The sequence below is a fragment of the Rhincodon typus genome, chromosome 5 (genome assembly GCF_021869965.1).
Source record: "Rhincodon typus isolate 14 chromosome 5, sRhiTyp1.1, whole genome shotgun sequence".
Taxonomy (NCBI): domain Eukaryota; kingdom Metazoa; phylum Chordata; class Chondrichthyes; order Orectolobiformes; family Rhincodontidae; genus Rhincodon; species Rhincodon typus.
Window position 1 is genome coordinate 13699353 of NC_063336.1, and position 16140 is coordinate 13715492.

General features: G+C 43.7%; 1 protein-coding gene across 8 annotated transcripts in view; it reads right to left on the reverse strand.

The window, feature by feature from the left end:
* The window catches only part of rbks (ribokinase), a 170811-nt gene that overhangs the window by 80031 nt on the left and 74640 nt on the right, over window positions 1–16140 (reverse strand). For 7 of the 8 annotated variants that reach the window (XR_007262064.1, XR_007262063.1, XM_048596529.1 and 4 more), the window contains one exon: window positions 6797–6985. The exons of the other annotated variant lie outside the window; for it this stretch is intronic. Coding sequence is in view for 5 of the 7 variants with exons in the window: in XM_048596529.1 (XP_048452486.1) it covers window positions 6797–6985 (189 nt within the window). In the remaining 2 variants the exon portion in view is untranslated. The remainder of the gene's footprint in view (window positions 1–6796; window positions 6986–16140) is intronic. 8 annotated transcript variants of the gene reach the window in all.

Genomic DNA, 16140 nt, shown 5'->3' on the forward strand with positions numbered 1-16140 from the left:
TGAGAATGTTCTGCAGCTGTTCCGAGATATCCTAGACCCTGACACCCAGGAAACAACATACCATCCTGGATTTCTGTCTGCGGTCATAGGATCTCCTGTCTGTCCCCCTAACTATGTGAGTCTCCTATCACTAAGATCCTGTTTACCTTTAAAAACCACAAGAACTGCGGATGCTGTAAATCAGGAACAAAAACAAAGTTTCTGGAAAAGCTCAGCAGGTCTGGCAGTATCTGTGAAGGAAAAAACAGAGTTAACGTTTCGAGTCTGGTGACCCTTCCTCAGAGCAGTTCTGTTCCAGTTACCTTTACCCTTTCCCACTGTGCCCCAGAGCCAGTTATGTAATTTTCATCCCCCCAACAGTATCCAAAACGGTATAGTTGTTTGAGGGGAATGGTCACAGGAGATTCCTACTCTCTGCCTACTCCCTTTGCCTTTCCTGGTGGTCACCCAGTTACTCTCTCCCTGCACCTTAGGTGTGACCACCTCATTAAAACTCTTTTCTATGATGCACTCAGCATCTCAGATGATCCTGAGTGCATTCAGCTCCAGCTCCTGCTCCCTAACACGGTCTGCCAGGAGCTGCAGCTGGGTGCACTTCCCACAGGTGTAGACATCTGGGATAATGGAAGTCTCCCAGAGTTCTCACATCCTGCAGGAGGAGCATGCCACCGCCCTAACTACGATCTCAAATGCTCTAAGACTAAAGAGGAAAGTAAAAAGGACTTTTACCCGAGTTTACCTGTACTTTTTGCTGAGCTGCTGCTCACCAAAGTCCCACATTCCAACGCCTTACTTCTCACTCTGCTAGCAAATTTTCAATAGCACGTCTCTCTCCTCCTTTTTTTGCTTAGAGGAGGAGGGAAGGAGGGCAACACTACAGTGATGTAATATTTTGGGCTTAAGTACTCCTTGATACCAGGCCCACGACAATCCATACCTCAGTGCGGGTGACTGTTTCCAGGCTCTAATGTATGTGCCGAAGTGGCGCCTCTCCCTCTGGGCAGCAAGAGTGAGAGGAAGGGGGAGGGAGTGTGAGAGAGACCGTGCGAGATAGCACAAGGGGTGGGAGGGGGAAAGAGAGAGAATGGGGAAGGGGGAAGTGAGAGAGAGGGGCAAGGACAGGGAAGACAGAGAGGGGACAGAGACGGGGGTGGGAAGGGACAGAGAGAGAGAGAGGTTGAGAAGGAGAATCCTTCATGGTAACCTCAGCTGATGTCGGAATTGAACTCATGCTATTGGCATCACTCTGCATTGCAAAACAGCCATCCGCCAGATTTCTGACTCATACACAAACATAGTCTACACAATGCCAAAAATTGGTTTTGAGCAGTAGTATCAAACAAGTGGTATAGTACTTAGTGTTCCATGCTTGTAAAGTCAGTGGAATTGAACACTGGGCGTGGAAAAAATAGGAAATTTATTCAATTGTGATCAAAAGACAGGATATCATTATAGAATGACTTGTTTACTGTCCAGAGTTTCCATCTTGATCTTCACAGCATCACAGAACTGTTATGATGCTGAAGGAGGTTATTCCGCCCAAGGTTCTATTACCCCTGTGCCAATCTCCTGCCTTTTCGCAATATCCATGCACATAATTTCTATCCAAATAATAATCTAATGCCTTCTTGAATGCCTCAATTAAAACTGCCCTTTTTTAATTTGTGGGATGTGGGCATCACTGGCTGGCCAGCATTTATTGCCACTACATTTTCAGGGTGATATTTTCTCACACTACCTTTGCTTCGTTTTCCCATCACTTGAAATCTATGACCTCTTGTACTTTTTCTTTTCTATGAGTGGGAACATCTCTATCTATTCAATCCATCCCTCATGAGTTTATTTATCAGAACCTCTATCTGATCTCCTTTCAGCCACCAAGATGAACAGTCCCAACTTCAAGTTGTCCTCATAACTGAAGTTTCTCATTCCTGGAACCATTCTGGAGAATATCTTTCTGACAAATACATTGGTTTATTAATGTCACAAGATAGGGTGGCATGGTGTTAGGATGGTAGGGTGGCAAAATCATGTTAGGGAGATGTCAATGTTGGGGGATCACGGAGGTCAGATAGTTTTGGGGTGGTGAGAATATGGGGGGTGGGGGACACTGAAGGTTGCGAGGTGGTTTGTAGGGTCGGGAGGGGGGAATTGATGAAAATGTCTGGTGAGCTTGGACAGTTGGTGTAAATCAGAGGAGGTCACATTGTCCAAAGGGAGCCAGTGAAAGGATGTGATCAGTTGCTTGGTTACTTAAGAGTCCACAAGGTTTTAACCAGTCAAATGTTCAGAGTAATAGGCCAAATGCCAGAGGTGAAGTAGAGAAATGCCTGTCTGACATAATGATTTTCCTTACAGTCTATTCAAAAATATGGCAGTGGTTCTCACAGATTTCCTTCAAATATGAAGTTGTATTTGAATCTTGCATGGATCAGAATAAAACTACATGAGAAGGAGCTCAAGAAAAAAATTCAACCTGACACACCAACTTCACTTCTTATTTTTACTGTATGCCATCTTACTTTAAAACACAATCATCTGAAAGGGATGCATTATCCAAAAATAATCCTTCCTGAGTTGAAGAATTCACTCTGTTAAAAAATTTCAAGTTTCAGTTCTTCTACTAAAACCTTATAGGTACCATTTAACTAAGAAATAAAGTAACTGCCTACAAACTACATAAATGAAGTAAACTCAAATACACCTAGTAGAACTCTCCAAAGTCATCACAGTTTGTCAACAGAATTTGCTCCATCTTGATGTGAGGAACTACCAGAAAGCTCTTTACCTGATGTACACTTTGAAAAGAAGAAATACATCTCATCGGAGAGTCTTAACTCAGAACTCCGAAACCTTGCCACATTTAGATAATATACTCTTTTTTTATTTGCCTTAAATGAAAATTTCGCATTTCCCATATTATACTCAATTTGCTGGATTTTGGCCCACTCTGTTAACCTAGCTACACCTCTCTGAATCATCCTTACATTTTCTACACAACTTACATTCCTACTTGTCTTCGTATCATCAGAAAATTTAGCAATAAGACATCTTGTTCTTTCATCCAACAATTATATAAATTGTTAAAATTTGATGCCTCAGCACATGATCCCAGTGATATATCTTGCCAACCAGAAAGTGACCTACTTATGTGACTCTCAATTTCCTGTCAGCTCATCTATCCATATCAATGTGTTACCGCCTACACATAAGCTTTTATTCTCTGTAATTAACTTTGATGTAGCACCTTTTCAAGTGCCTCCTGGAAAGTTGTCTGCTCTGTCCTGCAAGGCAATGACAGGCTCCAGTACGGTTGTTGCTGGCCCAAGTCACTATCACCACTTGGAAACAGTCAACGATATTAATTGGACTCATCCATACCACACTACAAATGATGGTGGCAGTGTAGGATGCTTCAGCCAGAGCTGATCTGCTCCGCTCATTCTTCTTTTTCTTTTTCTTACTGTTAGTGCTTTCTTTTCTTCTTCTCCTTTTTTTCCCCTCCCTCGTTGACTCCTGGCCTCCAGCGACAAATCCTAGCCTTGCGCAGCTGCCTCCCGGCCTGGCACAGTGGTCTCCTGGCATGGCATGACAACCTCCCAACCTGGCATGGTGACCTCCTGGCCTGGTGAAGTGGCGTCCTCCCGTATGGGCCTTAAGGTATGGTGTGGCGACCTTCCAGTCTCCCAGCGTGGAATGTTGCCAGCGCAGTGTGAAGCCAGGGCCCAATGCGGATTGGAAGCTGGGTGTCAGCGTGATCTGTTATTCGGAACTTTTATTTCTGCAATGCTGGACATTTTATTTCTCTATTGTCTAAGATCTTGAAACTAAAGAAGCTGTGCCAGGTACTTTCGTATCAAAGTCAGTGCTGTAATTGGCAATGTATAAACTTTTCATTATGCTCAGTGAGTATGTGGGACAATAAAGGCTATTCTATTCTATTCCAGGGTTTTGCACCTTGCTTTGAAAATATGGCCCATTTACTTGGATTCTATTTCCATAGATGCTGCCAAACCTAAGTATTTCCTATTTTGATCACAATTTCTAGTTTATTAAGACCATTATATAAAATTAATGCAATCCACCACAGTTACAAATAAATAAATAAAAATAATGATTAATTGCTGTTCTGATTTGTTTGTATAGTAATGAGCTGTCTTTCAATTTTTAACCAAAGTAAGAAAGATCAAGTTTAACAGTAAAGTGGGTGACATTGCTCCTAAGGTATGGGGTCTGTTTGACCTTACAAGTTAGGAAACCTCTCTGTTCTTGTTAGTTAACGAGACTTTATACAGCTCTGCTTCACCTGTCTCCTGACAGGCCAGAACTTATTTTCTTCACCTTAACAGCTAACAAATTGTATTCATCTGAGAAGTAACAGTCCTGTTGTGAAATCCAAAAGGCACGAGTAAAATGGCATTAGAGTTAGCAAGACCTGTAGATGCTTGAGTCAGAGACAACATGGTGGGATGGATGGGGTGGGTAGGTGGAAAGAAGATGGACAGGTTGTGTCAGGTCAAAGAGGTGGGGATGAGCAGAGGCTTGGACATGGGATGAGGCTGGGGTTGGGGATATTTTAAAACTGATGAATTCCATTTTTAGGCCATCGAGCTTTAGGCTCCCGATGCGGAATATGAGGTGTTACTCCTCCAGTTTCCGGGTGGTGTCATTGTGACACTGGACGAGGCCCAGGATGAACATGTCACCCAGACAGTGGGAGGGGAAGTTAAAATGGTTGGCGACTGGAAGGTGTTGTCGTTTGTCACGCACACAGCACAAATATTCTACAAAATGGTCTGTGAGTGTATGCTTGGTCTCACCGATATAGAGGAGGCCACATTGGGAGCAGCGGATACAGTAGACCAAATAGATGGATGTGCAGGTGAACCCCTGTTTGATATGGAAGATTTTTTTTGTGCCTTGAATGGAGGCGAGGGGCAGGTGTAGCACTTCCTGCGGTTGCAGGGAAGGGTGCTGAGGGTGGAAGGGTTAGTGGGGAGTGTGGAGCGGATGAGGGAGTCACGGAGACCGCGCCCCTTACGACAAGCAGATAGGAGTGTGGAGGGAAATATCTCTTTGGTCATGGGGTTGGATTGTAGGTGGCGGAAAATGATACATTGGATACGGAGGTCGGTGGGATGATATGTGAGGACAAGGGGGAATCTGTCTTTAGTTTTGTTGGGGGGAGGGGATGCGAGGGCAGAACTGCAGGAAATGCAAGCGATGTGGTGGAGGGCATTTTCAATTTGGCGGGGGCAAATTACGGTCCTTGAAATAGGAGGACATCTGGGATGTGTGGGAGTGGAACATCCCATCTTGGCAGCAGACGCAGCAGAAGTGGAGGAATTGGGAGTAGGGGATCGCATTCTTGCAGGAGGGTGGGTGAGAGGAGGTAGAGTCCAGGTAGCTGTGATGTCAATTTCAAGGCAGTCACCAGAGATGGAGATGGAGAGGTCCAGGAAGGAGGTGGTGCTGGAGATGGTTCAGGTAAATTTAAGGTTGGGGTGAAAGGTGTTAGTAAAGTTGGTGAACTGTTCAAGCTCCTCATGGGAGGACGAGGCAGCGCCGACACAGTCATCAATGTAGCGAAGGAAGAGGTGGGGGATAGTGCCAGTGTAACAGCAGAAAAGGGACTGTTCCAGGTTTCCTACGAAGAGGCAGGCATAGCTTGGGCCCATGCAGGTGCCCTTAATCTGTAGGAAGTGGGAGCAGTTAAAGGAGAAATTGTTAAGGGTAAGGACGAGTTCAGTTAAACGGATGAGAGTGTCGGTGGAGGGGGACTGGTTGGGCCTGCAGGAGAGGAAGAAGCGGAGGGTTTTTAGGTCATCTGTGTGGGGGATACAAGTGTACAGGGATTGGATGACCACAGTGAAGATGAGGTGTTGGGGGCCAGGGAATTGGAAGTCTTGGAGGAGGTGGAGGGAGTGGGTGGTGTCCCAGACGTAGGTGAGAAATCCTGGACCAGGAGGGAAAAAACAGAGTCGAGGTAAGCGGAGATGAGTTCAGTGGGGCTGCAGCAGGCAGAGACAATAGGTCGGCCGGGGCAGTCGGGTTTGTGGATTTTGGGAAGGAGATAGAAACGGGGCGGTGCAGAGTTGGAGAACAATGAGGTTGAAGGCTGTGGGTGGGAGGTCACCTGAGGTGGTGAGGTTATGAATGGTTTGAGGGATGATGGTTTGGTCAGTGATGGGGTCATGATCAAGGAGGTGAAAGGAGGTGGTGTTGGGCCTTAGCTATGTAAAAGGTCAGTGCGCCATACCAGTACCGCCATTATGTACTTTTGAATCAGTTGCAACACATCAGGACAAAATAGTCACTAGTTTCATATCAGCGAAAATCAATTCCCTCCTCAAAACTGGGCAGTGTTAAATCTCCAAAAAGGGAAATATTTCTTCAAAATAATTTGTAGATGTGGAGCAGGAAGAGTGGTAGTTATAGATAGGGAAGGTAGACTTCATCAGCCTGACAGAAACAATCAACTGAGACAATGAAAATTGAGTGACTTAAAACATGCAAAGGTTGTAAAACTGCCTTTAAGATTGTTTCTAAGCTTCAGGCAATCCGCTCAGCTATGTACTATTCTCAGATGTGTTTCTATAGTTTGAAATTTCATCTAACTTCTTGATGAAATAAAACATTGAAGTCTTTGAACTGTGTTTTATCAAGGAATGCAAGAATGATATCATGTTTAACCACAAAATAGTGTCAGTCCTCTGTCCAGAGGTTTGTACAATCATTTAGCACTTTGTTCTTTCAATTATACCCTGAAGCAGAACTGTTAAATCTCAAAGCATACCGTAGTATCCACTGCCTTTACTTTTTTTGCGGGAATATAACGAGGAGTCTGCTTGTCCTGTGACATTAGCACACTGCCCGCAGCTCCCAAAGTGATGATCACCGAACCGCAGCCCTTCTCCAGCAGCATGGAGCCTGCCCTTCCAGCATCCTCAACGTTGCACACTCCAATGCCTGTTAGAATCTCTGCCTGCAACAAAACAGCAGATGCATAAATGCTTGCTATGATTTGCTAAGTTTATCCTTTCTTAACAGGCTACTTGTCAACACAACAGCCCCTAAAACCTAGGTTTGAAAGGGAAAACTATAAATATTTCAATTTAGAGACAAAAAAAAACTGCAGATGCAGGAATCCAAGGTAGACAAACAGAAGGGTTTCCTGAAGAAGGGTAATACCCGAAATGTTGACTGCTCCTTTCCTCCTGATGCTGCCTGGCTTGCTGTGTTCTTCCGGCCTCCTGTTTGTCTACCTATAAATATTTCAAATCTGGAATAGAAGTATAGCAGGCATGTGGACATCAGAAACTTAAAGATCAACTGCTTTGTGAATATTCTTCATTCACTGATGAAAGGTTAAAGGTATCTTTGCTTCTTTCAGTTGCACTTCAACATTCCAGCAAGTGGGACTTCACTGGGGAGGTAGTTTTTGATTTGACTGAATTTAGAATGGACAAATTTGAATTCTTTACGGAATTTAAGAAACATTCTTTCCTGCTCAGTTCCAGATTACTATTCTATCTTCAAGGATTAAATGCTCCACCCTACAGGAGCAAGGTTTGCCATGTAGTTATGTTTCCTGTCCCCTCCCCCATCCACAAAAAAGTAGGGACTGAATTAGAATTTAAAATCTTGTCTAAATCAAGAATCTTTGTTCCTGTGGAGCTGGTCACAGACACTTATCAGTCATTCCATTTTAATGTTAATCTGCAAATTACCCAATGGTGATCTCTACATTCATAGACACCTTAAAAATGAAAGGTTTTGTTGCTGTTATCTCTGTAATAGCTTTAGTTCGCTATCCTTGTGTTCAAAGAGAAAAAGATTTGTGGTATCAAAAACACTAATGCCAACAACTGTCAGTTCTGCTCTGCCTCGGTGCCGGACACTTAGAAAGAGCAAACGGGAAGGGGGCGTAAGGATATAAGAAACCTTTAAATGATTGTGCTTTCAACCAGGAGAAAGAATAGACTGGCATCCAATGGCAACTTTAACATAAGTGAAGATAAAGCCCTAAAACTGGAGATGGCAAACACCCAAAGGCTTTGAAAATATTTAAATGGTGTTGGTTGAGGGTGAAAAGTGTTGGGTCAAAAAGACAGACAGAAAACATGGTGGCTCAGTGGTTAGCACTGCTGCCTCATAATACCAGGGACCCGGGTTCGATTGCACCCTCGGGCGACTGTCTGTGTGGAATTTGCACATTCTCCGTGTCTGCGTGGGTTTCCTCCCGGTGCTCCGGTTTCCTCCCACAGTCCAAAGATATGCAGGTTAGGTGAATTGGCCACGCTAAATTGCCCAGTGTTCAGGGATGTGTAGGTTAGGTGGGTTTATAGGGAAATGGGTCTGGGTGGGATGCTCTGTAGGTCGGTGTGGACTTGTTGGGCTGAACAGCCTGTTTCCACACTGTAGGGATTCTATGATTCTATGAAAGCTCTCTTTGAAACACTGCCATGGGATATTATACCTGTACCCAAGATGACAACACCCAACAGTGCAGCTGTCCCTCAGCACTGAAGTGTCAGTCTTGATTTTTTTTTGCTCAAGTCTCCAGAGTACAACTTGAATCCACAAACCTCTGACACAGAGGTGACAATGCCGCCACTGACTAAAGTTTTAAAGCTAATGCACATTCGTGATTACACTGGTTATGTTCCAGGGAGAATGTTTGCAAACCGGGGTTCCTGCTCTTTCAGTTCATAGAATCCTACAAAAGAGGCCCTTCAGCTCGTTGAGTCTGTAACATCACTGCCACACCAGTCCCATAGCCTTGAATGTTATAACACTTCAAGTGCTCATCCAAGTGCTTTTTTAAAGATTGCGAGATTACCCACCTCAACTAACCTCCCAGGCAATGTGTTCCAGACCCTGACTACCTTCTGGATGTGATGGTTTTCCACAAGTCCCCTCTAAACCTCCTGTCTTTCTCCTTGAAATTATACCCTCCTTGTTACTGACCCTTGAATTTTATATCTGCCCTTCCTATGCTTGTCATAAATTTTATACGTCTCTATTAGGTCCCCTCATCAAGCTTCTCTGGTCCAAAGAAAACAACCTGAACTTATCCAGAAATAACAGTGTGGAGCTGGAGGAGCAGGAAAGCTGACGCATTGGGTCCCAACACGAAACGTCAGCTTTCCTGCTCCTCCGATGCTGCCTGGCCTGCTATATTCCTCCAGCTCCACACTGTGTTATCTCGGACTCCAGCATCAGCAGTTCTTACCATCTCTGACTGAGCTTATCCAACCTCTTTTCACAGCTAAGTCCCAGACAACACTCTGGTGAATGTTCTCTGCACCCCCTCCAGGGCAAGCACATCCTACAGAATATTTTAAAATTCATTCTTAGGATGAGGACATCACTAGCTAGACCAGCATTCATTCATAGAATCATAGAGTCCCTACCGCATGGAAGCAGGCCATTTAGCCCATTGAGTCCACATCGACCCTCCAAACAGCATCCCAACCAGACCCACCCTCCCAGCGTATCCCTGTTACTCTGTATTTCCCAAGGATAATCAACCTAAACTGCACATCTTTGGACTGTGGGAAGAAACCGGAGCACCTAGAGGAAGCCCCGCAGACATGGGGAGAATGTATAAACTCCACTCCATACAGATAGTCACAGAGTGGAATCAAACCTGGTTCCCTGGTGCTGTGAGGCAGCAGTGCTAACCACTGAACCACCGCACCACCATTATTGCCCATCCCTCATTGCCCAAAGAGTAGTTAAGACGCAACCACATTGCTGTAGGTCTGGAGTCACACACAGGCAAGACCAGGTATGGATAGCAGATTCCTCCCACAAGGGGAACCACATTTAGCTCCACTAAAGCATTAGTGAACCAGATAATGTTCGCACCAATCAACAATGGATTTGTGGTCATCATTAGACTTTTATTTCCAGATTTTTACTGAATTCAAATTCCACCACTGGTTGTGGCAGGATTCAAACCCTGGCCCTCAGAACATTTCCTGGGTTTCTTGTTTAACAGTCCAGTGACAATACCACAATTACCTCACATTGTGATGATCAGAACTACATGCAGTACTCCAGTTGTGGTCTAACCAAAGTTCTGTGCAACTACAAAGTAACGTCCCTGCTCTTATTATCTATGCCTTGACTGATAAAGGCGAGTGTGCCACATACCTTAACTACCCTATTAATCTGCCCACCACCTTCAGTGACTTGTGGACAAGCACCCTAAGATCCCTCAGTTTCTCTGAGCTTCCTCGTGTCCTGCTATTTATCGAGTACTCCCTTGTCTTGTTACTTCTTCCAAAGTGTATCACCTCAAACTCATCAGGGTTAAATTTCATCTGCCAATGATCTACCCACTTCATCAATCCATTTATATTCTCCTGTAATCCCAAGACATTCTTCCTCACTGTCAACTACCTGGCTAATCTTTGACTCATCCCTCCCACATTCTCATCTATGTATCATTTATATATATCACAAACAATAAGGGTCCCAGTACCAATCCCTGTGGTACACTGCTGGATACTGGCCTCCAAGCATACAAACAGCCTTCTCCCCTCACCTTCCGTCTCCTGCCACTAAATCAATTTTGGATCCAACATGCCAAGTTACCCTCGATCCCATGTGCTTTTACCTTCTTTATCAGTCTCTCATGTTGGGCTTTCTTAAAGGCATTGCTGAAATCCAGATAAAATGTACCAACTGCACTATCCTCATCTACATATTTGGTCACCTCCGTGAAAAATTCAACCAGCTTTGTTAATTCTGACAAAGGCTCACTGGGCTCAAAATGTTAATTCCATTTTCTCTGAACAGATGCTGCCAGACATGCTGTGCTTCTCCTGCTCTTAACCATTGCCTTGCATGCTGAAAAGTGCAAAGATTGCATTTGGTTAGGTCGCATGTTATAGGTTGTCATCTCGACTCACATTAGAAGCATTCCAACACTTGATGGCCTGTAACCTGCCAAAAGTCTGCACTATCAGAAGATGGGAAGAAGGGTAAATACTTGGGGATTTGGTGGAGAAGTGGAAATAGGGGAACTAAAGGGTTAAAAAACAACACAGCATTTCCCATGACAACTAGCAAAAGCAAGACTTACACAGCAAGATGTGCAAACTATTGAAATAGTGTCTTCACAACTGTCCTTGTTTGTACTGTTCCAGTGAAATGTCAGACACATGAAACAGAAGGTGGTGCAATCACCATAGGAACAAAACAAAGGGCAAAAAGGAATATCTGACAAAGGCTACTGTCAATGTGGTTATGTTAGCATTGGTAAACTCTGACATGAATATTTAGCACATTAGTGCCATCGTCAAGATCCCCCGTGCACTGGTATTTACAAGGCCTCTCTTCCCGTTCACTGAGATGACGTTGAGCTGATTTAATACATCGACATTTACAATCACCAGAGTCAAAGCAATACTGACCCAGAGAGGCGAATTTCCCTTCCCTTTTTATGTTTTAAAAAAAGCTGCAAGGTTGTCATGAAGTCTCTTCATTCCCACTGAAATAAAAAGTTAACAAAAATACTGTAAATACTGCAATCAAGGTTCTGTATACAACAAACGCCAGGTATTAACTATTTCAAACAATGCTCTGCGTCAGGTCTGTTGCCCATTTTCTTCTGCAAAAAAGTGTTTAACCAAGAAAAATCTATTGAGGGAAGTCCAAAGACATGAAGATTAAGTGGATTGGCCATGCTAAATTATCTATCGTGCCCGGAAATGTGTCGGTTAGGTGGATTAGCCATGATAATTATGGGGATAAAGTGGGAACTGGGTCTGGGTGGGATGTTCTTTGGAGGGTTGGTGCAGACTCAATGGGCCGAATGGCCTTTCTGCACTGTAGGGATTCTACGATTCTATGACTCATTCAGGACACAAGCATGCTAAGTGTAATAAATGTTAATTTGGAACACGTGTGAAGATCAGTTCTTTTTTTGGTGAGTTTACTGACGTGTTTTGAATCATCCTAGAGAAAACATTTACTCAGACTTATGGAAAATCAGAGATTTCATTTTGATAAGTCATTAGTTGCTACACATGTCAAATGCAACGGTCATTTATAATGTCAGATAAGTTGCTCATCACCATGGAGAGTCAATAGCCTTGCAGGAGCAATGATACATGAGGAAGGGAGGAGCCCCAAAGTGTGAAATCTTATACTAAACTAGGTTGAATTGATTCCTTTAAAGCCAACACATTAATATTTGTGTTCAGTTGGTGGAAATCCCCAGCACACAGCATTACCAGTGCAAAGAGGGAACTTTCTTGGGGGCATCACCTGTGATTCAGGATGACTTCAAGGAAAAATCCCCCTCTAGTCACCCAAAACGAGACTACAGATACTGTTTCGTAACTTACATTTATAAAGCGTCTCTCAATGCACTTTATTGTGAATGAAGGTCTTTGAAATATAATTGCTACTAAGATATAGAAACCTTAACAGCCAATTTACGCACAGCAAGTTGCATGAATAACAATAGGAAAATGCCTATATAATTTGTTTTACTCATATTGGTAGAGGTCTCAATATTGACCTGTACTTCAGGGGCAGCTCCATACTCAGTTAGTAGCTCCATGCAAATTCTAAATTCATTTCTACATTTTGGCAAACATTTTCACAAGTGTGGTTATTACCAATCATTCAAAATTGTGACACATTCTCCATCAAGCTGCATCAAGGTTACAGTCCAAAAATCTTAAAAAAGTGAGGCTGAGAAGAAAGAAGAGGAAGAAAATCCTGCATTTCAGAACTCTCTGCCTCACGGTATGTCCTGCTCCAAGAGCTGCATGTTTCTTGACCACAGATCTGTCTGTTCAGTCACATGGCAGAAACCCGCGACTATGAAAAAGCATCATCCATGATTCGAGGGACAACAGCGACACTATCCAGAAGTTTCAATAAGTTGGAATTTGTATAGGATGAAGCTTGAGAGAACAGAAAATATGCTATTCAAAAGAAAAATGCCTCCGATCTTCCAATGGGACGGTAAATATTGTAGCAATGTAGACTGGAATCGTACATTTGTCTTGCCAAGAAGTACTTTGGAATTTGATATCAGCTGATGAGCAACTATTTGGCATCTTGGAACTTCCAAGAAAGTCCCTAAATCTGAGCTAGACTCAGAAACATTGGCGTGTTCTGTCTGAGTGAGCTTAGTAGTTATGCAGGAAAGGTTAATGGAATTAAAACCTGCTCCATTTCCAGAATTAAGCACTAGAATGATGAGCATGTACTAATTTCCAGATGCAAAGTAGTAATACTGTACACACTACTATTCTGAATGGCATATAAAATGTACTGTAAATAGAGGGAATTAATTCCTTGCTTATGTTACAGAAATTTTAATGTAGCTCTTATAGAGCTAATTGGCAGTACTTAAGACCATTACATTTTGTGTTTTTTGAAAACACTGTTTAGCAAAGACCAAAACCCATCAAGTCTAACTCTTGCAGGCAGTCTTATCTTTAGAATTCATTGAGCAATTGAGAAGTTGATGAAAAATCAAATTAATTACCAAACAGTAGACCAGTAACATTTCTTTTCATGCATCGTTAGTCAGACAAGTCAAGATAAAAGAAGTGTGTAAACATTATTGGCACTGGACCAAATTATTTTATTTGCCTGGAACAGTTTATGAATCGGCTACCACATTTATGGTTACAGACAATTCTGCCACAGGTAAGTGCTCTTCTTCCAAATATGTAAAGCTGTTTTTAAAACTGTGAATCATAAGACCATAAGATATTGGAGCAGAATTAGGCCGTTTGACCCACTGAGTCTGCACTGCCATTTGGTCATGGTTCATATGTTTCTCAATCCCATTCTCCTGCCTTCACTCCATAACCCTTGATCCCCTTACCAATCAAGAATCCATTTCTGTCCTAAATACACTCAATGTCATGGCCTCCACAGCGATGAGCTCCACAGATGCATCACCTTCTGGATGCAGAAATTCGTCCTCATCTCAGTTCTAAACAGTCACCCCTTCACTCTGAGGCTATCCACTCGGGTCCTAGTCTCTCCTACTTGTGGAAACATTTTCTCCATGTCCATTCTATCCAGGCCTCCCAGTATTCTGGAAGTTTCAATGAGATCTCTCCTCATCCTTCTCAACTCCATCAAGTACAGACCCAGAGGCCTCAACTACTCCTCATATGACAAGCCCTTCATTCCTGGGATCATTCTTGTGAATCTCCCCTGGACCCTGTGCAAGGCCTGCACGTCATTAGTTAGATACAGGACCCAAAACTGCTCACAATCCAACTGCAGTCTGATTAAAACCTTATATAGCCTCACTCTCCTCCTTTTGTCGGTCAGCCAGCCAATCCTCTATCTTTACCACTAACATCAGGGGCTCCTATCTTATCTAACAGCTTCATGTGCAGCACCTTGTCAAAGGGCTTCTAGAAATCCAAATAGATCGTATCCACCGGCTCTCCTTTGTCTAACTCTTCAAAGAATTCTAACAGGATTTGTAAGGCATGACCTCCCTTGAAAAAGCTGTGCTGATTCAGCCCTATTTTACCATGCACTTACAAGTACTCCGCAATCTCATCCTTAATAACGGACTCTAAAATCTTAACAATGCTCAAGGTCAGGCTCAATCATATTTTACACATTATCAGCTGGTGAGAACAGCCAATCTTCGAATTTACGCTACAAAGTGATGTGAAAGAAAAATATTAAATACATTGCTCCATGTAGGCAATCACTAAAATTACTGTGGGAATCAGGAGTTGTGCATGCAAATATGAGGTATGTTTATAATTGTGCATTTCTTACCATCCTAGGTGTAATGTATCTGTGGGCTGTAACACCTTCCAGGAAAGGGTTAAAGACTATCTGATGCATCAAGATCCATGCAGCTGTAGTAAATTGTCTGTTCCATTTATTATGTATCCAACAATTGTGACATGCGTGGGGTACGTATATTCTGTGTGAATATATGACTCTGTAATAATTGAATCTAATCGTAAAATAAAGATGCCATAGTCTTACTAGACCATAGGGTTGCTCTCTCATTAGAGATGAGATGACTGGTGGTGGTCTAACCTGAGGGTCATCATGCCTCAATTGAAGGTAGAGGTTGAGAAGGAGAATCCTTCATTGTAACCTCAGGCAGTATGGGAATTAACTTAGCATCGCAAATCAGCAATCCAGTCAACTGGGCTAAACCTGCACCTAAGAATAAAGCAACACTTCACGTTCCTCCCTAAAGTGTATACAGTCACCCTTGCTACCTGTTCTAGGGGTCATTCCACCCCCTAAAACTGCAACTATTGACAAAGTAGGAGATCACTTACTTAATGGCGGAAAACTGATATCTATTTCAAGCCCACCGACTCCTACAGCTACCTAGAATACACCTCCTCTCACCCATTCTCCTGCAAGAATGCCATCCCCTATTCTCAATTCCTTTGCCTCTGCTGCATGTGCTCCCAAGATGAGGCATTCCACTCCTGGACATCCCAGATGTCCTCGTTTTTCAAGGACTGCAATTTCCCCTCCACGGTGGTCAAAAATGCCCTTGAACGCATCTCTCGGGTTTCCCGCACCTCAGCCCTCACACCCCCTCCCCGCAATAAAAACAAAGACAGAATTCCCCTTGTCCTCACGTATCACCCCATCAACCTCCAGATTCAATGCGTCATTCTCCGCCACCTGCAATCTGACCCTACTACCAAGGATATATTTCCCTCCCCACCCTTATCTGCCTTCCGGAAGGACCGCTCTCTCCGTGACTCCCTTGTCCGCTCCACACTCCCCACTAGCCCCACCACCCCGGCACTTTTCCCTGCAACCGCAGGAAGTGCTATGCCTGCCCCTACACCTGCCCCCCTCACCTCCATCCCAGGCCCCAAGAAAACCTTCCACATTAAACAGATGTTCACCTGCACATCTGCTAATGTGGTATATTGTATCCGCTGTTCCCGATGTGGCCTCCTCTACATCAGGGAAACCAAGTGTAGGCTTGGAGACCGCTTTGTGGAGCACCTATGCTCTGTTCATGACAAACGACAACACCTCCCAGTCGCGAACCACTTCAACTCCCCCTCCCACTCCATGGATGACATGTCCATCCTGGGCCTCCTCCAGTGCCACAATGATGCCACCAAAGGCTGGAGGAACAGCACC